The sequence below is a fragment of the Cydia strobilella genome, chromosome 22, assembly GCF_947568885.1.
Source record: "Cydia strobilella chromosome 22, ilCydStro3.1, whole genome shotgun sequence".
Taxonomy (NCBI): domain Eukaryota; kingdom Metazoa; phylum Arthropoda; class Insecta; order Lepidoptera; family Tortricidae; genus Cydia; species Cydia strobilella.
This window is the reverse complement of record NC_086062.1, coordinates 4173864-4200211: the sequence shown is the minus strand read 5'-3', so window position 1 is coordinate 4200211 and position 26348 is coordinate 4173864. Positions and strand designations below refer to the sequence as shown.

Below are 26348 nucleotides of genomic sequence, written 5' to 3'. Positions count from 1 at the left end.
AACGTCACCCAGTAGTAAACTATGAAACTTCCCATACAATCAAATTTTTAGCGAATACTTCAAGGGTCTCCGGCAAGTTCGGTTCTCCATACAAACGTAGTTCCGCTCTCATTTTAAAACGACTAGCTAGATTGCGTTGAAACTTTGTACTTACAATAGGATAAGGTATATCTATGTCTGTAATTAGTTTATGTAGCTTCAGATACAATATTTTTATAGTAAATATTTTAGTTAATGTAATGTACTAATTTCATATAGCCATAAGTTTACTGCATGTTCACTATTGTTCACAGGTACAAGACACTTATATAAGTTGTGGTTACCTATAATTAGATAAGCATCAGTCATGATTGTTATATAGATTTAAGAGCATGTAAGATGTATTATCTGTTGGTAATCCTAAATAAAGAAAATAAAATAAAATAGAAAAAAAATACAGAGAATTTAAGTTTTTTATACAAAACTTATTTTTGCTCTAGTTCGTTTGTTTTCGAACCGGAGCTATATAAACTAATTATTGGTATGTGCAATTTCGTTACAATCCATCACGTAGTTTTAAAATGAGAACGAAACTACGTTTGTATGGGAAGGTGCAATTCGGTCGAGCTTGCCGGGGACTCTTAACGGTGACATGCTCTTTGATACAACTTACTTCTCATAATATTGTCTTCGGTTACCGCGATAGTTACTCATGAAATAAAACTATGAAAACGGATTATATCGCGTATATTGAATTTATAATACATCCCGACGTTTCGAACCCTTTACAGCGTTCGTGGTCAACGGGTGACTGAGGAAAAACTACAAAGTGCAAAAAAACCACATGCTAAAAATATTTATTTGCACTGTATAAATTCAATATACGCGATATAATCCGTTTTCATAGTTTTATTTCAACTTACTTCTCGTTAAGCTCCTCAGTGGGAAGTTGCATTCGCGCCAGTACTTGAGGTAGCTTGGCTAGTTGCTTACGAAGCTTCTTGGCTGACTTCTCTTCCTTCAGCCGTCGGACGTGGCGCCGGAACACCACCTGCATATTAAAATATTGTTTACAGTTATCAACTTTGGGAACAAATCAAATTATTTTATTAAATATTCTACCACTACCTTCACCACTGGAGGGCTTCGTAATCACTACATAATATAAAAAAAAGTCGCTTCCTGCTGTCTGTATGTCTGTCCCTATGCTTAGATTTTTAAAACTACGCAACGGATTTTGATGCGGTTTTTTTTTAATAGATAGAGTGATTCAAGAGGAAGGTTTATATGTATAATACATCAGCATCAGCGGTATCGAGACAAACCCTACGAGTTTAACGATACTTTGTAAATTAGCTAGATATTGTTGTTGTAATTACTTAAATAAAATAAAAATAAAAAATAAATAAAAATCTAAGCATACATAGGGACAGACATCCATCCAGACAGCAGGAAGCGACTTTGTTTTATACTATGTAGTGATAATCAGATAAATGATTGTAAATAAATAATTTATGCTTTAAAATAAGTGTAGACTTTTTCATTAGGACTAGGATACATTAAAAACTGCCACTAATATTTCGTTTTTTCAGTCTCTATTAATGATATATAACTGATATAATAAGACATTATAATACTGACAAGCCTTATTATAATAAGGCTTACCTGGGTGCCGTCGTTTCCGAACTGCTGCACAAATTTCACCCACTCTGGATGATGGCACAGTCTCTTACTGACTGCGGACCACATCTCTCTGAGAAAAGAAAATAAATAAAATATTTTAACCTTATTGATGTCATGTTTTTTACAATAGATAAGTAGAAATATTTATAGTCAGGTAAAACTCAATTCTCTAGAAAAAAGTAATTTGTGTCTGCAAGTAATAATTTTCAGGATAAGTAGGCAATGTGAGGCCAATATAAAAAAGTTCAAGAAATAAGGTTGAACTTACTTGTGGTCCTGGACGTGTATCCTGATGAGTTGCGTGAAAGCCTCCGTCACGAAGTCCAAGGTCTCTCTCCTTATCCGCAGGGCTTCAGCATAGTTGGCCACCTGGCAACGAAAAATTAACATTTTTAGTACACAAAACGCTGTTTAACTTGGTCAATTTTTAGGGTTCCGTATCTAAAGGGTAAAAACGGGACCCTATTACTAAAACTCCGGTGTCCGCCTGTCTGGCTGTCCGATTGTCACCAGGGTGTATCTCATGAACCGTGATAGCTAGACAGTTGAAATTTTCACAGATGATGTATTTCTGTTGCCGCTATAACAACAAATACTATTATTTTATATATTATTATTCAGAGCCCACTGTGTCCTACTGCTGGGTAAAGGCCTCCCCCTCTTTTCCACCCGTCTCTATTTAGTGCAACAAACACTAAAAACAGAATAAAATAAATATTTAAGTGAGGCTCCCATGCAACAAACGTGATTTTTTTGCAGTTTTTTGCGTAATGGTACGGAACCCTTCGTGCGCGAGTTCGATTCGCACTTGGCCGGTTTTTATCCCTATGAACGCCACTGCTATCGCAACCTTGAGCCTTGTCGGAAAGAACGAAAGTTGATATTGGGCTGTACAGTGTACACGCGCGCGTCAGTTGACGTCTTCGGCGGACGAAGGGTTAAAGATTTTAACCACACTCCCACAGTTCAGGAGATAATTCAACAAGGTCCTTAGTAGGCGCACATAAGAGCCAATGGAGAATATTACGTGAAACTCTGCGTAGGGGGCGCCACTACCACAATCTGAGGGTATATAGCGAAACAAGAAAATCGAAATTTCGGGATGTAATCTCTGTCACTCTTGCATATTCGAGCGATAATGAGGCAGATAGCGAAATTTCGAATTCGCCTTTCCCGGTAAGTCCTTTGTAAACAAACCGCCTCGATGCATCAATGTCATATTTTATTACATTGACATTTTATTATCTCTGAAAACTTGTCAAAAAACTGTTAAAGGCACAGTATGTATAAGTTACTCTATGGTTTACAAAAGGGGCTAGTGCTGCACTGTGGTGGCAGAATATTGCAGTAATACCCCATATTAGAAAATAAAAGGGTGATAAAACTTTTTCCAGTCACTCCTTGGCATGTTTTACGTTCTGCTGGCTCAATTATGTGACGTTCCATGGAAAAGGTACCTTATAGCGACCTTCATGTCGTACGACCTAGGAAATAAGTATTTATATGTTTTTATGTAATAGGTAGTTTACTAATGTAGTTTTATAAGTGTCTTGTAACTAACAATTTATGGATCTCAGCTATCTGAAAATATTTTTTTTTTTTTTTTATAGCGTCTGGCGCTTACGCTGTTATTCACAACGCTCCAAAACGCTGCTACGCGCCGTAAGCGCCAACCCGTGGGACGTTACATATAAACTCCGATTTTTGCACCTTTAAACTTTTTCTATATAAACGTTATGTAACCGTAACTCCTTGCTTGAGAAGAACATAAGCCCTATTAAAGTCCAACTCAATTTTAAATTGAAAACTAAGCCTCGAGGTCTCGACTATAGGTATGCATCCTTTGAACTCCTTCCGTTGTACTAGTCTTTCGGCCTCGCTAACTCCATATCAGTATACCATAGAGTGCTTACCTTAATTCTCGCTTTGCATTTATCAACCATTTGAGCCAGTAGGAAGAATGCTTGATCCACATTAACATTGTCATGACTTGAGGTCTCAACAATAGGTATGCATCCTTTGAACTCCTTCCGTTGAACCAGTCTTTCGGCCTCGCGGACGCCTTGCTCGCAGGCCTCGTCGTTCTTTGCGGTGACCAGGACCACGGGTTTCTTCAGTTTGATGATGTTTTGAAGAATTGTGGCAAGGGCTTCGTTCTGTTGGGAATAAAATGAGTTAGCAGGACAGAAATTCCTTTTTTGTTTGGAAAGAAAATAAGACATTACATAATTTGAATCAATTTAAGTTATTTTCGTTTATTTGATTTAGTCGTATTTCCATTTATTATTTTATTATACCTAATTAGTTTACCGTCTTATTTGAATTGTACATAGATTTTTTAGATTTAGTAATGTAATATTGCCAGTACTGTACAGTCAGCTGCTGAGGAAAGGCACCCCCCTGCATACAAATTTCTGTAAATTTGTATGGACTATGGACGTGGGGTATTTTTTTCTCTGCAGCTGACTGTACATATATTTAACAACTTACCTGCTTCTCCCAGCTTCGGCCCGGCACGAGGCTCACATCATACACGCACATAAACCCGTCTACGGACAGCTTCCCATCCGGTATAGTCCGCTGCTCGTATTCCTACAAAATATTATAAGGTGTTGGTAACTTTTATTACTGTCTGCATTGTATGGACTAAAGGGTCTAAATGTATCAGTCATCATATTAAATTAAATATATGGAATAAATTTTTACGATTTTCGCTTATTAGTTTACCTAAACGGGACTTCAGCGCGTAAAAATATCGAACAGAACTGAGTAAGTTGTAATACCTAAATATGGATTGTTGTTAAATACGACGAGTGATAAATTTCAATACCAGGATTCATTTTTAATACCGGGATCCTGGTATTGAAAATTAATTGCTAAAATGTTTGTAGTATTATTAAAACGGGGGAATTAAAAAGGATCACTGTTACATCAGATATGTCCTAAAAGCTTTCAAGCCAAGAAACAATCCATGTCACCATCTGCAATAATTTTATTTCACAGGTTGGCAATAATTTTATCCGATTTGTTCACTTTGCATTTTTAGTCTAACTTAACCAACCAGCTATTTTTATTTCCGCCAAAATTGGTTTGCCATACTTACAGTTCCTTGCAATTTTCTTTTATTATTTGATAAAATTTTATGAACTAAATTCTAATAGATATAAAGGGTTTATACTGCACATTTCTCTTGTATCTGAAAATACCAGGAATGCATTATTTATTATCGCGTATTGCATTTAAAAATACCGGTATTGAAAAATGAGTTTCAAAAGACGGGATCCCGGTACTGGAAGCCCTGATGGAGACACAATTATAAGTATTACCTTCTCAATGCCCAGCTGGTTCTTGCAGACGTACATGAGTTTCTCTGCTGACTGCAGCTTCGTGGCCACGCATCTTTTGACATAAGCCTCCGTTTTGCCGACTGTGTAAAGAAAATTCAGTGAGATTTACTAAAGATATGTGACATTTTCAACCAAAAGGTACCACATTGTCGCTTGTCAATAAGGTTGATTTCAAATTGAAGCTATAAGGAAATAGCGCCTTATTGACAACCGACAATAAGTATCCTTTTGATTAAGAATGGCACATATGTCAATATTCGGCAGGACATACATGTTAGGTTTTAGAAGTAATTCAAGTAACATCATCAAAGAAAGCATAACTTGTCAACTATAACTCAGGCAATCAACATCTCTGAACTGAAGTGCAAACAACTATAGCTCAACATGGTACCTAGTATAAAAAAATACTTATCTTTTCTTCAGAAAATAAACTGGTTCTATAATACACATACCTTTAAACGGCTGAAAACAAGCGTCGTCAACAAACTCCGTTTGCTCGACGATCTCAAATCTAAACTCTTGTTCTTCATTATCTTTTTGGACGCTGCCCCAGTATAAAAAGTGGTCGTTGTTGACCACACGACCGCTGAAGTCGGACTGCAAAGACAAATAGCATTAGTATAAATACACCTACAATTATTTGTTGAAATTTGACACACCTCGAGCTGAGATCGTTCGAACAGATCTCATACAACTACAGTAACGCTGCGTCTTACGTAAGCGAACAACTCGCGAAGGCGAAGCAAAGTGGCGCACTGCGCGGCGGGCCCACGGCGTTCGCGTTCGTAACGAGATCGCCCACATAGGACACTTCTAAAGGTATCAAAGGATTGATTCACCCCGCGCCGCATCGCTTCACTTCGCGTTCGCGTGTTGTTCGCCTACGTAGTACGCTGTGTAGGGCGTCCGCTCGCTGGCGCGGGTGCACAGAGCGGGCGCACGCACGCGGGTGTCATTGCATAGGTAAAATCCGTCGCACGCGTCCGCGTTGCTAATACAATTTTTCATCTCACCCGCTCCGTGAAACCGCGCCAGCTAGTGGACGACCTAAGAATCATATAAGAGTCACATATTGCACAGAATCTTTCATGTTTTTTTACTAGCCGATTTGAGTGTCCCACTGCTGGGCACAGGCCTCTCCCCTTGATTTCCAAGACTCCCGGTTTAGTGATTACTCCGGGCAGTTAACCCTTTGGCGTCAACTGACGCGCGCGGCTTCAGCCTAATATCATTTGTGCATTCCCGCACCGCGCAAGATTGGCGTGGCGTCCAAAGGGCCTTCCTGTCCAAGACATGTTTTATAATTTTATAAAACTTTATATTCATAGAATGTTTCGCGGATGCCTGGACGCATCCCATTGAAGACCGTATTTCACTACCCAAATTTAGGCCCTAATAACGCCAGAAATGCGTACGGCCCGTATAGAATCATCTCCAAGCGTCGGAGCGTTTTTGCGAACATGTTCCACTCTTCCACTACAGATATAGCGTCGATCTTGCTTAGGTTTTAAAAATTAGTAGGTACGTAGGTAGTGCTGAGGGTGAGTTAATTTACTTTAAGCATACCAATGTAAAGCAGTTATTACCTGACTGAGCACGGAAATATGGTCGACGTTGTAATCGTCAGCGTGGGTTCGAACGAACCTGTTGCACAGGCACGACTTGCCCACTCCCAGCTGCCCTTTTTCTTTCTCTGTGCCTGCGGATTTATATACATTGAGAGTTTAAAATGGATTGAAATGGTTCCAACGACTTTTTACTAGGTGGTTCATTACCGTATTTTGCAGTAAACCTTACAATTGCTGTATATTCGATTCGTTAGTACCTACGCTGTGAAGTGCGTGGGCTAAGAATAGAAAAGAAACACCATCTACGATACGTGTCGGTTCAAAATAAATATGGACTCGTAATTCAAAATTCGTGATTTGACTAAAAATCCCCAAAATAAAAATTAAATTTATTTGGGGTTAAATCAGCCCCAAATAATCGAAGTAAAATCGAAACAAGTAATTTCTTACAGAATAAAATCCAATAAAGCGTTATGTCATGCCATTTATGCCAAATTACTAATGGTGTTCAATTCAAACTTACCACGGATGAACTCTATGTACGTAAATACCCCTATTTACGTACGTACATTCGATTTAAGATTATAACCAATCAGGATGATATTTTTTATGTAACAGTCTGAGGCCCTTTATTTCATAATTCATAGCTGCTTGAATACGTAATAACTATAAGATCCCAATCCTCAGAAAGTAATTAAGTCCATATGTATATGCAAAAAATAAGAACCTATAGGTATACACTATTTAGATACGTAATAGCTTCCCTTGAAAAAAATATTGAACTGATGTCCATTCCATTGCAAAACTATAGTTTTCATTGTAACAAAATTGTACAACTGTACAAACAGTAAACACAAGTACTTATACTTGTTTTAAAGTACTAAAGTGTCACAATATCTTTATTGAAAACAGTATCCTTCCCACCACAACAAAACGGCGGAAGGAGAGGTGTTGATAAGATTGGACAACAATGGTTGTGCAAGCTGTTCGGCTATTATTACTGATTTGGGCATCCTTTCTGGTGCATTGGAAATACTTTATGGGTTCTATTAAAATATATTATGGTCTTTAGTTGATGTTGTAAAACGCGTAGCCAGTTTGTCCTCAAAGTAGACCCCAGATGCGTTGGGACGACGACATCAAAAACACTGCAGGGAAGAAGTGGGGTCGCACAGAACCGTGACGAATGACGCAAAATGAAGGCCTACACCCGAAGGGTAGAAAAGGGCTAAAGAGAGAGATAGAAAATACTCCAGGGGGCATTTTGCAGGCCTGTCAATTTATTTGTAAGGTTTACGAATAACATCTTAATTGTACAGGTGTGTAGTTAGCGGCTAAAAAACCAGCATAATAAATAATTGGTTTATTATTTTTAATTCTGGATATGGGTCTTCTTCAGTCTGCCCCTAAATACTGAGGACCGTGACATTATGTCCTTCTGTTGAAGACCACGTTCCTCCATGAGTGTGCACTTGTTACTATTAACAAATTAGCGCCCACACCCAGTTTTGGGAACCCACCATTTTTCTAATTCTGTTAGGTAGAGTTACAGTAGAAAATCAAATCAAACGCCGTAATCCAGGTGTACCTAAGTGGGTACAATGGGCGCTAATGGGTTTCTCTACTAATGAATGCGAAAGTAACTCTGTCAGTCTGTCCCTATTCACACTTTAACCACTTAACTGATTTAGATGAAATTTGGTATGGATATCATTTAGAGGAGGGGTTCTCTATCTTTTTCAGACCGTGGTGCACTTACTAGTTTAAAATGTAATCATGGCGCCCTAATCTAGCTCAGCTATTCTAAATGGATAGGTAACATGGTGAGGTGTATTGCCTCACGGCGCCCCTCTTTACTGTCCACGGCGCACCAGGGCGCCGCGGCACACAGTTTTGGTACCCCTGGTTTGGGGAAGGACATAGTATAGTTTTTATCAGTCATCATTATCAATATTATCATTGTCATCATCCCACAGCAGTAGCCTAATATTTAAGCTAGTAGCCTAAATATTTATATTTTATCATGGATGAAAGTAAAGGGAGGTAGATATGGCACCAGGCGCTTGATCATGAGCCATCAAATATAGGTTCCGGAACCTTTATTTAGTAATTTGTACGGCTGATGCCAATGTGTCAAGATTGTCACAATCCTCTACTAAATATTGCCTGCATTTTAGTTTTATCAACTATGAACATCACGCGTCTATTATTAATAAAAGATCATTGCATTTTATAAACTGCAAATTCCATCATAAATTTATCTCAATTCTCTCAGAATTAAATATTGCACATTTTAAGAAAACATTAAAATCACTGCTAATTCAAAAATGTTATTATAGTGTACAGCAGTTCTTGAACGATAATGATTTATAGCGTATTTTAATATTGACATTATTTAATTGTATTATGCCCTCTTTAAAATGTACGTTGTTGACATCATTTAATATTTATTGATTTTTAATTATTTGCATGTGTAATTTAGTAATTTATATGTAAAAATTCGTACGCCTACCGGCAAAACATAGTGATCGCAACGCTTTATTTTTTAAGACCAATATTATGTACCTATGTTAAACGAATAAATGATTCTGATTCTGATTCTGACTCATGCAGAAATAATACCAGAACAGGATATCTATCTTAATCATAAATCAAGATGTATGTTTACATACATAATAGCTATGATTCATGTATGAGAACAGGTTAGTTCAAGGCTGTGAGATAACAGTTCTTAGTTTTTATCTACCATTCATGATTTTTATCAGTATGTGTGATGCAGTGTAAACAGAGATTGCTAGAATTTGTAAACAGTGCATGTTTACATCTTTATTATGTTTGTGATGACAAGACATTGATTTTTTGGGGGTGAAAGTAAATGACAGGTTGGGTGTTCCAATATTAAAAAATTATCAGTTTTTGTTATATACTAGGTGAACACTTTCAAAAATAAACTGGATACACATGTTAGAACTTTAAAAAGTGCAAATAAAATACAAGTCCTTCAATATACATTCATCAGCTTCAAGAGCTGCTAGTGTAAGTATAAAATAATAAATAAAATAAAAAATACTAGTGATTACTCCAAATTTAGCTTGTAAGAATATAAACTAATTAAACTAACTAATTTAACTAAATAATATAACTATGTTTATAAACTGAAATAAATGTAATATAATAAATATATTAAACCGGGTCACTCACATTTATAAAGAAGTAATTGTAAGGGTCATGATATAAGGGATAGAATAGGGAGGTCTCTATTAGCAAAAAAACATAAACAAGAAATTAAATATGGAAATTAGGTATACATAGCCCTAAAGTGGAGCCATTTCTTAATTTACAAACCAAGTTAAAAATGTGGTTTTTAAGTTTTTTTAGACAATCATTGTGACCAGTTCTGATGTTTTCAGAAAAAAGGTTGGTTGACTTGGTTGTAATTTAGGACAATTTATTTTGTAAATTTTTAGGGTTCCGTACCCAAAGGGTAAAACGGGACCCTATTACTAAGACTCCGCTGTCTGTCTGTCACCAGGCTGTATCTCATGAACCGTGATAGCTAGACAGTTGAAATTTTCATAATGTATTTATGTTGCCACTATAACGACAAATACTAAAAACAGAATAAAATAAATATTTAAGTGGGGCTCCCATACAAGAAACATGATTTTTGCCATTTTTTGCGTAATGGTACGGAACCCTTCGTGCGCGAGTCCGACTCGCACTTGGCTGATTTTCATGTCTTATATAAGACAAAGTACTACTTTTTCTATCAGAGCAGCACATTTAGTCAGAGCCAGCAAAGAATAATTGGAAGGAAGTTTTGATAGACTGCATTCACAGTGCAATTGTTTTTTTTTTTTTATATTTATGTTTTAACAGACATTTTGGTAAACTAATAAAATTATCCTTTAATAAGAATAACACAAAGGCCGTGTTTATAACACTACATATGTTCCCAGACTAATATTATAACAAATTTGCGATTTAATTGATAATAAATATGTTATTATAGTACTTACCAGAAAGTCCAACTACAGATACTGTGATCAGCTTCCCACCAGTGTTCTCAGACTTCTTTGCCATTTTACAGCTTTATCACTCAAAAATATAGTGGAAGCAATGATCAAAATAACTTGAAACACTCATCACAACACTATTCATTCGAAATATCTCAAATTATTTATATGGAAGGCTGCAAGTATGTAAATACAATGTTAATATGTTAAAAATATTTATTTACTAACACAAATCGAATGAGAGTTAGATTTATTCCATAATGAATACGTATTTACAACGATCTGCGATAGATAGGACGATTAAATAAACTAGAAATACCAGAATGCGTTATAATGTTGTGCCGAACGATCACCAGATGTGTCGTGTATCGTACACACACGCCCTACTATTTAACAACGTATGCGCGTTACGAAACTATCTAGATGTTAATTAAGCGATGAGAATGACTATAACGACACAAAATACTCCATCAGATGGAATGATAGAGCATTAATTTATTGTGTTCGCCACAAACTCCTACACTTTTGACAGATCCAATTAGAGCAGTTATAGTAAGTAAAAAATAATAAATACAACAGACAAATACCGTGGACTAAACACATACATAATTCAAACTTTCATGTATAGTTTATTTCACATTTTAGCACAAGAAAATGAAGATTGATTTAAAAGAAAAATGCTGCAATTTCTGCGACAGACACTACAGACAGCTTTGCTTTGTACTGAAGTATAGCCAACATAATGAAATTTCAATATAAAAATCCATTGACAAATTGTTTCCTTTTTTATCAATTTCTAGGCTATGATTGTATTTTAAAGAATTGAATCCGACAGGCGAATTAACTCAAGGATATATGAGGATTCTCCACATTTAAATAATTGAAGTCAAAAACTTCCTAGTTTATTTGCAAAATGATTACAAGCCTTTGGTACTCTAAAAGCACCCATAATTTTCGTTCTGACTGAACGCAACTTATTTGTTTATTGTTTTTAAATATTGCAACTTGCAACATTGACTTTGACAGCTCCACGGAAAACACAAGCGCATAAATGTCTCCCCGCGATATTTTCCTGAGAAATGACTTCTACAAATGATGGAAAAGACGTGAAAAGTAATCAAACAAGTGGACACAAAAGCAAATCATATTACATTGAACTTTATACGGTAAGTTTTATTCTTATAATCATCTTAATCGGTCTGCATAATGCGACGCCGTAAAGGTAAAGTTCGCTTTACGGCCGCCATATTTGTCTATTTCCAACTCTTGTTTTCATATATTTTGATGGATTACTCTTGAATTATGACGAAATACTTCAGTGTCTGAAGTAAAAATTATCATAACTCGTCTTTTGTATTGGGATGGATAGCATCGTGATGTTTTCTAACTTAAATATTTTCTTTGGGACCTCCGATGGGGTCTATACAATTCACGTAATTGTTTAAGGAATAACATTTTAATTGCATGTAATTGTATGATTTTCTTGATCATCTGTTACTTAACTTGGATTTTATATTTTAGTTTGGTTACTTCGTAATGCATTGTTAGTTTTGATAGTGTGAATCATAATCTTGACAGCCATAGCATTATAGCGTGAAGTCACGTAGATGTTCCATGCGGTGATTATGATGATAAAACCGCCGGTTCCTGTTTACATGACAAGCATCATTATATAGCTTCTCACATAACATTGTTGTTAAAACATTCTGTATCTTGTTAGTTGATGGATGATCACATGACCATGACTCCAACATAAATAAAATGCAGTGTCTCAGTCACCATAACTTTCCTGGGTCCAAAGTTAGTATGCTGTTTACTAGGAACCATTTTTTTTTCTATTGTATTCAACATTTAACCCGGAACTTAAATTACTTTACACTATTCCACTTAAGATACAATGCAATATAATCTTAAACCTTTAAACAAGGAATTCTTGTATATATATATTTCGGGGATTTCGAAAACGGCTCTAACGGTTTTGATGAACATATAGCAAAATATGGGGGTTTTCAGTGGCAAATAATCAATCTAGCTAGGTCTTATCTCTGAGAAAACATGCATTTTTAAGTTTTTATATGTTTTTCCTATGCTTGAAGAGGGGTCCAAATGAAATAATTAAATAGTAAATAACATACATAAACCTAGTTAGTTAGTTTTGCTGGGCATTTTCCGCAACTCGACATCCAATGTGCCTATTTTGCGTGAAACGAGGTAGCGCTACTCTAACCACCCCAGCTCCTCCACGAAGCCTAGCAAGGTCTTCAGGTTGCTAGTTGCTTCCTTTAGTGTGCATGGATTTCCTAGGTATTTGCTCCTATATACTTCTACCTGTTTACAGTCTAGGAGAATATGTTTTGTTGTTTCTTCTTCTGCCATGCACGCTCTGCACATGGGGCTGTCCGTTTTACCCATGATATGTAGGTGTTTGTTTAGTGTGTTATGTCCTACTATTTTACGTAATTGGCTTCTTGGTGTTTTCAGTAATATTTTGGTAAGTTTGTGGTTCAGTTCCGGTAGAATTTCTTTGGTTTGCCTGCATGTCTTCATTTCATTCCAGTACTTGTTGTGCAGTTGTCTGTGATGTTGTTCTAGCTGGTTGTGTATGTAGGATATTGGTAGAGGCATAATTGGCTCGGGTCCATATGCCGGTGTTTCTGAACCTTTCCTGGCCAGTTCATCCGCTGCATCGTTTCCTCTTGATCCACTATGCCCCTTTATCCATTGTACTCTTACTTTGTTGCCTTCTTTGCTCACTTCAGTGAGGCTCCGATGGCATTCAAGTATAAGCTCTGAGGTAAGTTTGTCGCTGCATAGCGCTTGTAGTACCGATTTACTGTCTGACAGTATTAGTATGGTTTCGTGTTTCACTTGTCGTCTTGTACATACATAAACCTAACACTAACTACTAACTATGAGAAACTTACTAACCAATACGGAAAAACTTCTAATGTAAAAATTGGAAATTTGGAAATAAAAGGCTTTTATATTTATTTTTATTTATATGTTTTCGAGCAAAGCTCGGTCTCCCAGATATTATTTCTTATTGGTCACCAAAATACTAATGAATACAGAATAAAAACTTAAAAAAAAAGAAAGGCATATACCTATCCATCTGTAAATAGGAATTTATTCTTGACCACCTTTGTATAGATTAGAATTAGTATATGTGCAATTCCAACCAAAAGGGTACTTATTGTCGGTTGTCAATAAGGTGCTATTACCCATAGAGCTTTAATTTGAAATCCACATTATTGACAACTGACAATGTGATACCTTTTGGTTAAAAACGTCACATACAGTGTAAACTTAAACTCCATATTATTATAATGTCACTCGATATAACGATTCACTCCCTATAATGTCGATATTTGTTGGCTGTAGTTGCTTTACTATAATATTAATTTCTCTCTGTATAACGAAAACTCTTTACAGCGTCAAAAAATGTCTGGTCCCTTGAGTGTCGCTATATAAAGTTTTTACATGTAACTTCTATGGGAAAGACATCCTTGGCTTCATTATTTATTTATTTATTTAAGCCTTTATTTTTCCTTAAATAGTTTTACATAATAAAAAAAGTTTTCTAATATTATTGTTTTTCATTTTTACTATTTTAAAGACCCCTGTCGGGTATAGGCCTCCTCCATATCTTTCCACCTGTCTTTTGCCTTGATTAGCCAATTTTCTCCAGCTGTGGCTATAATATCCTTCGACTACCTTGTTATGGGTTTTCCCGCCTTCCTTTTGCCATGTGGTCCTGGCCACTTTGTGAATTTGTTGGTCCATCTGTCATCTGTCAGTCTTCCTATGTGGCCGGCCCATCTCCATTTCTGTTTCAGCACAAACTCGAGAGCATAATTTTACCTAACATGAAACCTGAATGTTTTGCTGAGTTTGCCGCTATATGAAACCAGTTATATGTGTCATTCATTTTACTGGGACAATTTACCACTAAGAAAATTATCTTAGTTCGCCCGAGGCAAACTTTTGAACAAGGCTCGGAACCGGTTGTTTTCAAAACCCCGAAATAGCTCCACAAGACTGAATCATGTATTTAGGTAACAACTTCGTATTATTAGATTGTCCCATAAAAATGAAATAATTAACCAAATAACGAAATGGAATGTAATAATACTGTTATTTTTTGTATCCTTGCTCTTGAACTGGACTTTTTTTTTATACCACGTCGGTGGCAATCAAGCATACGGCCCGCCTGATGGTAAGCAGTTACCGTAGCCTATGAACGCCTGCAACACCGGAGATATTACACGCGCGTTGCCGACCCTTTAAAAACCAGACTTTGGACTTGATCAGAATCAAGACTGGGGTTTTTTTTTGGAGACCTGTAGTTCGGCCCATGACTGTCTCAAACATAGATAGTCTGTCTGTGTCTTAGGATAGTAATAGTAGCCATAAGAAAGGGATAAGTATAATTTTCCTGGTTCTTACTGAGTGATAAGTTATGATTGCCGCCAGACTATGATCATTATTATTTAAAAAAAAAAGCTAAGTAAGACTGGTAAGTATATCCACATTGGTTAATAGGGTTCTAAGTTGGGTAGAAATCATTAGGCCAAGCGCGCACTACGATTTTTTGTCGTGCGATAATTTTGTCGCAGAAATGCAACGTATGTGGAATTTTAGGCGAGATCTAGTATGCTTAGAATAGCGGGCGCGAGGAGAGGTAATTGGTTATCGCAAACTCTGAGACTGTTTAAGGAATCAGTGTACGATATTCCTGTTCTTGGGATGCCGTCCGACACTATGGCACCCAAATTTTGTCCACTCAAACTCTACTCAGTGGAACTCCCCAAAAGAGAGGACTGGTCAAACAGTCAAATTAAGTGGAAAGAAGGAAGCCTGAGGTGGTATACTGATGGCTCCAAATCCGGATCTGAAGTAGGCTGCGGAGTATATGGTGAAGCGCCCAGGAAAAGCATCAGCTTAAACCTAATAGGGCGTTTTTGCTCTATATTCCGGCAGAGGTATACGCCATTATTGAATGTGCGTCAATCAATCTGCAAAGCAACTACAGCAACCATACTATCTATATCCATTCGGATAGCCAGGCGGCACTCTTAGCCCTAACCTCTGATGTCACCACATCGAGGCTAGTTGAGAACTGCAGGCAATTATTGAACAACCTTGGAGCCAGGAACAAGGTTGTTCTACGTTGGGTCCCGGGGCATGCGGGTATCGTTGGAAACGAAAAGGCCGACGAACTCGCGCGAGCAGGGGCTAAGGGGAAGAACTACAGTCCGTTTTAACGCGGCTCACCGTAAAGACCTACTGTCACTACAAAACCATTCAACTCTGGAGGGAAAAACCAGGTTTAAACCATTCCAAAGCGCTTATCAAGGCCTTCAGCAAAAAGGCGTCTTTGCGCTGCCTAGGAACCAACTGCGCAACTTGGTTAGGGTGCTTACCGGGCACTGCGGCCTAAATAAGCACATGCACACTATGGGGAAACGTGACATGGAGCGGTGCAGACTCTGTATGGAGGCAGAGGAGACGCCCCTACACATCCTCACAGAGTGCCCCTGCCTAATGCGCACTCGTGACTTGATCCTGGGTGGACATATATTGCGCCCGGAGGAGTTAAAGTCTCTCGAAACCAAAAAGATCCTGCAGCTGTTTGAAGTTGCAGGTTTGGATCGAGAGTTGTAGTAGGTGGCGATCACAATAGATCAGAGATGGTCGCAGTGATACATAGGCTCTGGAGCCTTACATAGCCCCTAGAAAAAGAAGAAGAAGAAGAACGTATGTGTGTGTGTGTGTGTTTAGGTATGTCAGTGCGTGCATATATGACAAAAAACTAATACAGCGCGATTCTAAAATCGTGTTTCAAAAATTTAAATCGTAATGCGTGCTTGGCCTGAAAGACAAGGATTTTTTTTATCAATCAGAATCTGTGCCATATCCCACAGGAATTGGGAAGTTTTGTATGAATGGGATGTACCTATTCATTCAATAAGAATATGATTTGATCTGATAAAGTAAGTGATGCACTTTTTATTTTGTTTATTCCAAGGTCTGAATTGGAACTCCAACTAGACTCTATTGACATTGGTTTGAGATACTGTAGGGGAAAATATATACTGAGGGCAGTAGTGAGCATGGGCAGACATTTTAAACATTTTGTATACTATATTTTATTCCATAGAAATAGAATACTTTATATAATGTACATCAACACTTGAAGATATTAGTCTAACTGGTTTAGTTATGCAGAAGCCATATTATATTATATACTGAAAAACTGACAAATTAAGCACTTAATTATGACCTAATGAAAGCATTACTCACAGTTTTTGGTAAGAAAATTCATGATAATTATGATATTAATTCTAATAAGAAAAATACTTTACTTTTGAAATTCGTGTTTGTTGTTGAGTTTAAGAAAAGAAAAGAAAAATGTCATAAATAAATAAAAATTAAGATTATAAGCTGAGATAAACAGGTCGTTTTCAAGCAAAAGGGGTAATCAAGTTTCGTCCTTATGGTAAGCGACAAAGTGGTACCTTCTGATTGAAAACGACACAAATGTCATATAGGTACTAAATAAAATATGACCAAGCCCTAAAGTGGCGGAGCCTGAATTCAAAATGGTGTCTTCAACTTACAAACAATTATGAAATAATTCTGATCTACATCATTTAATGTAGGTTAAGCAGAAACTCAACTATAAAAAAACCGGCCAAGTACGAGTCGGACTCGTGCACGAAGGGTTCCGTACCATTACGCAAAAACGGCAAAAAAATCACGTTTGTTGTATGGGAGTCCTACTTAAATATTTATTGTATTCTGGTTTTAGTATTTATTGTTATAGTGGCAATCTGTGAAAATTTCAACTGTCTAGGTATCATAGCTATCACGGTTCATGAGATATAAGCCTGGTGACAGATGGACAGACAGACGGACGGAGGGACAGCGGAGTCTTAGTAATAGGGTCCCGTTTTTACCCTTTGGGTACGGAACCCTAAAAATCATTAATACTGGCTATTGGTTATATATTGTTTACCTAATTTCAAGATGGGACATAAGAGGCAACAGTATATCGCTTACACTCCATTTACTAACATTATCTATTGTTATCTTTTCTTTTCATAAATCCTAACAAAAGACAAATACTAAGTTTACAGAATGGATACTAAGATAGCTTTCGAGTAGGTATATTTGGTACTTAGTATGGTTTATTCATTGCCAACCAAATAACATGTTTGTATTTTATAATTGTTAGATGGATGATTCAATTTGTCAGAGATATTCAAATTATAAAGTATGTAGATGTAAATTTTTAAATTGGGCTGGTTAATAATTTGTTGAGTAGTACTTACATGGGGGTCACTCATTGGGTGGTCCTTCCTCAAAAACTTAAAATATTTTTACCAGGTAATATTTGAACGCCCCCGTTCAAATATTACGTAACGCAATTTTCATAGATTTTTGACATGGACAGCCTATTCATACAATATCGCTTCAGGCATACATCCTTCTCCTGGGCACAGCCATGGTACATACAAGACGATTTGAACTACAGTCCTGATACTAGACCAGTGCAGTTCACTCACTCTTAGTTTAAGAGTTTTGAATGATTCACGGTTAGTTTCACTAGACTTATAGTGACCGGAATATGGACCGTGATTACCTTTTGTATTGTTTTTGAACTCCCGATATTTCGACGCAGTTACATGCATCTTGTTCACGGGTGAATGAAGATAGCGGGTGGGTGTCAAAGTTGCGTAGACCGCGCTCGGTCTACCCTTATTCGTGCGCGTCGCCTGCGTTCGCTTTCAAAAACAATACAAAAGGTAATCACGGTCCATATCCTGGTCAATATAAGTCCAGTCTTAGTTTTTTTTTGTAAAATAGCTTGTTAACTTTTGAAATATACTATCAAAAAGTTTGAAATATACATTTATGTACAAGCTTAAACTTGAAAAACATCATAACGTTACGATTTTTGACTCTTACATTACATGTTTTCATATTATTAACAAGTAAGTTTATATAAAACTGTCAAAAATACTTTACATTTGCTCACATACACAATTAACACTACATTTGTGCCATTTTCAACCTAAAGGGTACTTATTGTCGGTAATCAATAAGGCACTATTTCCATATAGCTTCAATTCGGAATCAACCTTATCGACCAGCGACAATGTGTTACCTTTTGGTTGAAAACGTCACATTTAGTCACCGTCACCCGTTGATCATGAACGCTGTAAAGGGTTCGAAACATCGGGGTGTATTTTAAATTAATTATACGCGATATAATCCGTTTAAATAGTTTTATTTCATGAATAACTATCGCGTTAACCGAAGACAATTATTATTATTGTCCCATTAACCGTCTACCATAAGCATAACATTGTCTCATATCAGCAAATAGGGTCGCGACCTATGTGATATCTGCTCCCGTGATAATATTGAAAAACCCACTTGATATAAACAATACAACCTTGTTAGGTGTTGATTTGATCTAGTATAAAAATTTACAGAATTGGGTAAAATGTATTAATTTAATCGCATGGCATTATATTATACATATACAGAGAAATCATAAATCTAACTCCAGTGAATTAATCCAATTGGGTAAAATTAGATTGCTTAACTTAATCTTTGTTTTATAAATGCGTTTTTACCGTGTTTTAGCATTAACTTCTTTAACACATTCACTGCCCCCAACGCACATGTGCGTTCACCGTCATACAAGTTTGTTCCTAGGCCACGCCCCCTGGCAGTGAATTCGTTAAAAATGTAATGTAATTGTTATATAAATTATACTAAAAGTGGAGAGTTTGCCGAATAAGAGAATATTTGGTTCCAGGGATCGAATACCGGTATATTTTTCATACAAATTAACCGGTATTCAATTTCGGTATCTCAGTTGTTTATGTATATTTTTCCATTTCATTTAGGTAATCTGATAACTCATTGTCCTTACCTAAATACCTATCATTCTACATTATCAAAGAAATATTTCGAATGCTACGTGATATTTTGATTTTAAATTATACCGGTAACGATCCCTGTTTGGTTTATCTTTATCATTCTAATATTCCATTTAAAAATGCTTCAATTACTTTAGCAGTAACACCATAGAAACAAACAGGTCAAAAGGAAGGTGAACCGTGATAGCTAGACAGTTGAAATTTTCACAGATGATGTATTTCTGTTGCCGCTATAACAACAAATACTAAAAAGTACGGAACCCTCGGTGCACTTGGCCGGTTTTTTAATATTCAATACTAGACACTTGTGTCTGTCAAATTTAATTGTAAGTACTGTGGCTAGATAGGATTTAGTTCGGCATACATTTACATTACCGAATGGCCGTTCGTTGTGGAGATCCTTGCCTTTGTCCAGCAGTGGACGTCTTTCGGCTGAGATGACGATGATGATGGCCCCCGACCCCAGGGCAGACCAAAAAAAGCGATGGCTCGATGTCGTGAAAGCGAATATGAGCGCAAACAGGCTTACGCGAGAGGACGCCCAGGATCGAGCAAAGTGGACAAAGGCAAGTAGGAAAGCGGAACCTGGCAAATGCCGGGATAACGCTAGGTAGAAGAAGATAATGCTGGAAAGAGAGCTTTTGACATGTTACAAATTATTACTATAAGGTAGAAAATGATATGCATAAATACATTAAATACCACAAACATTGGTAATATCATTGTAATGGCCTTACAAAAAAATACGATTCCCAGTCTCGGCACGCTCAAATGACCCCCTGGGGTGCTGAGCGGCTTAATTACCTAGTGTGTTCTGCGTAGTTTACTAGTCGGAACTAATTAATTCTACATATTATACTTCGCAATGACAAAGTGTGGAAGTAGCATTAAAAACTTCACTTTAAAACATTGTCACGTTCGGTGGTTGCGTGCGGCACAGGATCGGTCGTAGTGGCGAGCCTTGGGGGAGGCCTATGTCCAGCAGTGGACGTCTATCGGCTGACATGATGATGATGATGATGAATGTTTGTATTTTTACGTCAATGTAAATTTATTTGTGTGTCGTTGGCGTACGTGTCGCCATTATTTTTAGATTAAGCCAGGTCCCCACAGAAAACCAGCGCCACGGTTTGCCGCGGCACTATGCTGAGTGGGGATCCTTTTTGGCGTCCAAATGTTTTTTTGTCTGCATGCTTTTCTTTTTTATGTACTATGTTGTGGCGTCAAATAAATGTATTTTCTTTCTTTCTTTCTTCTAAAGCTGAAATGGTAACTCAAACTTTGTATTTAGAGTTCTGTAGCTAAAAGGGCAATAACGAAACCATTAACTTAGTGAAAGGCCAGTGCTCGCCTGGGGGAGCATTTTGCCGCCCATACTTAACAAGATTTTTTGTTTAAAATGATAAATCAGATTTCTAAATAATATTGACTTATAATTTATTGCGCTGACAAATATATTTAATTTTATTGAAATTTTATACTAATCTCTCCTTGACATTGTTTTCTTGTTACTTAATATTATATAAATTTTATATATGCATGAATTGTAATTTATAAAATAATTATGCATGATAAGCATTGTGAACCAATCGTACGCCTACAGGCAAAACATAGTGTTCCACAACATGTTTATTTATAAGACCCAATTTTTGTACCTATGTTTTTACGAATAAATGATTTATGATTATGATGATTAATCAATTTCATGGGATAAAATAAAACAAAAACTTTTAGGAAAGCCGGCCAAGTGCGAGTCGGACTCACTCACGAAGGGTTCCGTACCATTACGCAAAAAACGGCAAAAAAATCACGTTTGTTGTATGGGAGCCCCAATTAAATATTTATTTTATTCTGTTTTTAGTATTTGTTGTTATAGCGGCATCAGAAATACATAACCTGTGAAAATTTCAACTGAGATACAGGCTGGTGACAGACGGACGGACAGCGGAGTCTTAGTAATAGGGTCCCGTTTTTACCTGTATTTTTAACATTTATTATAGGGACCGTCACATTTACGCCTCGCGCCAAAAATCTGACGGCTCCCTATAGTTTTAAACTAAGTACCGAATACAAAGAATTTACCTGGACAAATGTAGCGTGTTAATTAATCACAATTTTTTTGACACTTTTAAATATAATGTATGAGCTCTTTCATATGAAGAAAGTAAAAGACACAGTTTTGAAGTTACAATGCAAATAAAACATTTTTCGGAAACACATAGTAGGTAAAAACAATCACGCAGCACATCATTCGATAGCTCTTTAAAAAAGTACTTATTAATAGATCCAAGTTATTTAAACTAAATTTAAACTAATGTACGAATTTTGACTTAAAAAAGACATACCTACCAGTACAACTATTCAGTTGAGATAGCTGCAATTTTATTACGTGTATATTTTTTACGCAGTCTCTGGAGAAGGCGCTAAGCAGCGACAACTCGCTCGAAGAGCGCACAAGTCACGTGTGCGAGGCGTGGCGTCGCGTCTACAGCCTCTACCAGCACTCGGCGACCTCCACACATCCCCACCTGCTCAGCTGGCTGCAGCGACACACCGCCAACACTGTGCTACAGGTGAGAGACAGGCGAGGAACACATGGAGCCGTGAGGTGCCGCCTGCCGCGGCGGCTTGCGGACCGTTCGACCGCGCGAAGCGGGCAGATTTGCCGTGAAACCGCGCGGTTCCGCTTTACACAGCGGAGAACCATGTATCTATAACGAAGTCACAAGATAATAAGTTTCTATCACATACCCGCTCCGCGAGAGAGTGCTGAGCGGCAACGTTGTGATGCGTCACGGCTCCACGCGGAGGAACTACGTCGTATGTCCACTCTAGACGGATTCCCGTCACCGCGATACAAAATTTCAATCCGCTATCCAAAGAAGCTTACTCCTTAATAACGGATATTCAAACTTTAATTTTTGTTTCAGTCAAAATGGGCTAAAAGCAAGGATGAGCACACACGACTCGCAGAGGCGATCGACGGGCTGGTCGCCGAGGCGACAGCGGCGTCCGCGGGCCGACCACAACACCCATGGGAGCAGGTCTTACTGCATCGGGCCGCCTGGTTCAAGAAGGCCTTGGAGAACCCTTGGGACAATCCAGTTCTAAAGAGCCTGATCAATCCTAATAGCGAGCCGGTCACAGATCAACAGGGTATGTGTTTAATTTCTATTGCTCGTTTTAAACTGGACACATGGGAGTCAGGCTGGGACATGAGAGTAGGAAGGTAACGAAAGCAGACCCATATGTTTTCATAAGCTTATTTTGAGGTTTTCTCTTTTATGCAAACCGAGAGAGATTTCTATGAAGGTGACGAATTATGCTAATTTATAGGGGTGCGTCCAGATTTAGCGAATAAGTACGTCTCTTTCGCACCATTTTAAAAAATATTATTTAAGTTAAAAAAATTGCAAAAAATGTCAAAATAGTGTCCTGGAACAGAAAAGTGTTACTTTTATCCCTCCTAGCAGGGAAGAAAAGTGCCACTTTGATCTCTCTTAGATTGGAAAAAAGCCCCTTTTCGAATTGGTGATGTGAAAATGATTTTTGATGTATGGCGTGTCCTGTGTGTGACCTGTGACTAAAGTCCCACATTTGTTCAGTGCTAGAATGGCTGATCTCCGAGCACGGCGTCGTGCTGGTGACGCGGCTGCAGCGCATGGTGGGCGCGGGCAACTGCGACGACCTGGCGCTGCTGCTCGCCTCCGCCGTCATGGACCGCGCGCGCGCCGTCCGCAAGCGCCAGGACGACGACTGCCCCGAACAAAAAGGTGAACACACACTTCTATAATTTTTTTTTTAATTATTCAGCTTTATCCCACATTAGTGGTCCCCAAGGGTATAAGCCTCCTCCATCTGTCTCCACCTCTCTTTGTCGGTGGCAACATCCATCCATTTTTTTCCCGCATTGTACAATGTCATCTGCCCATCTTTTTCTTTGCCTGCCACTTCTATAATATACTTTTCTTATTTATTTATCCATACTAATATTATAAATGCGAAAGTCTGTCTGTCTGTCTGTGTGTTACCTCTTCACGCTTAAACCGCTGAACCGATTTAGTTCACATTTGGCGTAGAGATAGTTTGAGTCCCGGGGAAGGACATAGGATAGATTTTATCCTGAAAATCATCCCTTAAGAGGGTGAAAAGCGGGGTGGAATCATGGTGGTATTGAGATAATTAATGAGTTGCCTAATAATTTGTGTGCATATTATGCTCAAATTGAATGATTGCTATAAAACTTTCTACAGGCCCTATTCTTACTCTAGCTGGGGTTACTAAGTCCACACAGACGAAGTCGCAGGCAAAAGCTAGTTATTAATAATACACGGTACAGAGCTTATAACTAGACAGGTCCCTGCAAACTGTGTTTACAGTTTGCCTGCGGGCACCCTGCGGGTAAGAGTCTCTACATACACATACATATATTTTGAAGTAGCTAAGTACTAATATTAAATTCTCTCTTCTCTCTCTCTCTTTAGCCTTTTTCTACCCTTTGGGTGTAAGCCTCCTTCATTTTGCGCCATTCGTCGCGGTTCTGTGCGACTTGGAGCCACTGTTTCCCCACAGTCTTCCTAATGTCGTCGTCCCAACGCATCTGGTCGCAACGCAACTCGAGTGGCGACCATGGGGGGAAGAGCGTCCTCAAAGTAGACCCCCAGATGCGTTGGGAATATTAAATTATTATTAAATAAATAAATATTGTAGGACATTCTTACACAGATTGACTAAGTCCCACGGTAAGCCCAAGGAGGCTTGTGTTATGCGTACTCAGACAACGATATATATAATATATAAATACTTAAATACATAGAAAACACCCACGACTCAGGAACAAATATCCGTGCTCATCACACAAATAAATGCCCTTACCGGGATTCAAACCCAGTCAAAATCCAAATTATTAAATCTAAACACTTAAATAAGCTGGGTGCAAACGGTTGTAACATGTAATGTACTAATCCATCGTGTAATGTAACACGAATTCTGCGTGGACGGCACTACGAGCATTACATGTAGTCCTTGTGCCGGATCCATCACCTGTCGGTTCTTAGCGCGCGTCCACACACGAATTAATAAACTAGTGGATGTGAAATGACTCCTGTTTAGTATGAAAACCAGTGTCGCTAAACTCACACATTCATAGCCACGTTAAAATACGTCACACACTTACAAAATTGCTCTGATTCGTAGCAACTTTCCATACCAAAAAGTTATTACCGGTGGACATTTCTCGAACGAATATCAACTGTAGGCTACATGAGTGACGGTTTAAAATATAATGTCAAAGCTATATGACATACGACTCTTTCATTATCTCATTCATCTCACAAAAGCTCGCTCAACGTTCACCTAATACAACTACTCAACACCAGATGGCGTTATTTTATATAATTTTAAAATCACACTTATTACAGGCGAGAAAAAGGCTAAAAAACCAGTATAAGTAAGGTCTAATTACGCATGGTTTGTTACGGATCTCACGGTCACGTTACACTGGTTTTTTCGAGACCTCTACACGCCTGCGAGTAGCTAACCGTTGGAACTTCTTTCCATTCGACGATATAGGGAGGGGACAGTGTAATCGGAGTGTTTTATCGATATTTGTGTGTTCAGTTAGGTATTGATATTTCATTACCGTATGTTTTAACACATTTAGATGATACTTTATTTATGATTATAATATAGGTAGTGATAATCGTGATTGTATGAAAAATAATATGTAGTACAGTACAACAAATATCTAACTAGAAATTTGTTTCTTATTAATTGACCAACTAGGTTGTTAATGTGAACATTAAATATATCTTAAAGTCAAACAGATAAAATCATAGTTCTTTAAAGGTCTATTAACTCGGTATTGCTGTTATTTTGTGATCACAAATCTGCAATTACTTACATAGGTAAGTATTCGTCTTTAACAATATATTTACTTGTAGCAGCATTTAAGGCCAATCTAGACGGGACAACCTGATTAAATTGTCAAATTAATTGTATGGTGTGAAAGCATACATGAAACTGGCTCATCGATCCCACTTGATTTGATTGTAAGATTGTGACCTATCAAATCAGGAAGGGGGGCGGCAAAATTCCAATATTTGACGCTAGTTTGCGTGGTACGGAACACTTTTTATTAATTTAGTGAGCCCGAATGTCACTAATAATTACTAAATTAGTAACTAAGTTTTAGGCGTGTGGACGCTAGATGAGATGTATGGCAATTTTATCCCCAGAAATCTTTCTCTAAGAAATGCTCCTAGCAAATGGTGCTATATTTTTGCGGAAACTAATTTTCTGGCCCAGTAGCATTGATCCATTTATTTTTAATATCGGCATCTTGTGGTAACCTACAATAATTAATAATAAAGAAATAGAGAATATAAAACGTTTATTCATGGCACATTGCATGCATTGTACGCATAAGTGCATTAAGTACCTAGTCTTAATTATATTAACGATGAAAATATGATGGGTGTAAAAAACAAAAACGTATGTAAAGGAATACGAAGGTTTGAAAGGTTGCCATGAAATGACCCCGACTTAACTTAGTGCTTGATGACCAGAGGTGCCATATTTACTAAGACATTGATTATCCCAAATAATAATTAGAAACGTGTCTAAAATAATAATTTATTACCGAACTACCAAACATCAAACTTGAAATATCGTAACTTTAACTTTATCGATATAAATATCGACATTGCGCAGCATCTGAGTAGCGAAGTTATTTGACATTTAGGATAGCGAATATTCCAGATAAACGTAAAGAATAGTGACAAAGGATTGTGAACTCTAAGT

At 37.5% G+C, this 26348-nt stretch overlaps 3 protein-coding genes across 5 annotated transcripts in view; 2 read left to right on the top strand and 1 right to left on the bottom strand.

The window, feature by feature from the left end:
- Positions 1-11312, bottom strand: part of LOC134751382 (rho GTPase-activating protein 190) — a 55735-nt gene extending 44423 nt beyond the window's left edge. Inside the window, exons 1-10 of one of the 3 annotated variants that reach the window (XM_063686740.1) lie at positions 11199-11312; positions 10597-10769; positions 6596-6708; positions 5462-5606; positions 4989-5089; positions 4153-4254; positions 3576-3818; positions 1931-2031; positions 1645-1732; positions 903-1030 (exon numbers count right to left, since the gene is read on the bottom strand). In XM_063686740.1, the coding sequence (XP_063542810.1) occupies positions 903-1030; positions 1645-1732; positions 1931-2031; positions 3576-3818; positions 4153-4254; positions 4989-5089; positions 5462-5606; positions 6596-6708; positions 10597-10660 (1085 nt within the window). In that variant the 5' untranslated portion in view covers positions 10661-10769; positions 11199-11312. Of the gene's footprint in view, positions 1-902; positions 1031-1644; positions 1733-1930; positions 2032-3575; positions 3819-4152; positions 4255-4988; positions 5090-5461; positions 5607-6595; positions 6709-10596 lie in introns of all 3 variants that reach the window. The other 2 variants (XM_063686741.1, XM_063686742.1) reach the window with 2 other exon arrangements.
- Positions 1-26348, top strand: part of LOC134751438 (uncharacterized) — a 365741-nt gene that overhangs the window by 34666 nt on the left and 304727 nt on the right. The gene's annotated exons all lie outside the window — the stretch shown is intronic.
- LOC134751573 (uncharacterized) overlaps positions 11598-26348 on the top strand; it is a 54224-nt gene continuing 39473 nt past the window's right edge. Inside the window, exons 1-4 of the mRNA XM_063687035.1 lie at positions 11598-11759; positions 21956-22120; positions 22478-22703; positions 23153-23320. Coding sequence (XP_063543105.1) covers positions 11673-11759; positions 21956-22120; positions 22478-22703; positions 23153-23320 — 646 coding nt within the window. The 5' untranslated portion in view covers positions 11598-11672. The remainder of the gene's footprint in view (positions 11760-21955; positions 22121-22477; positions 22704-23152; positions 23321-26348) is intronic.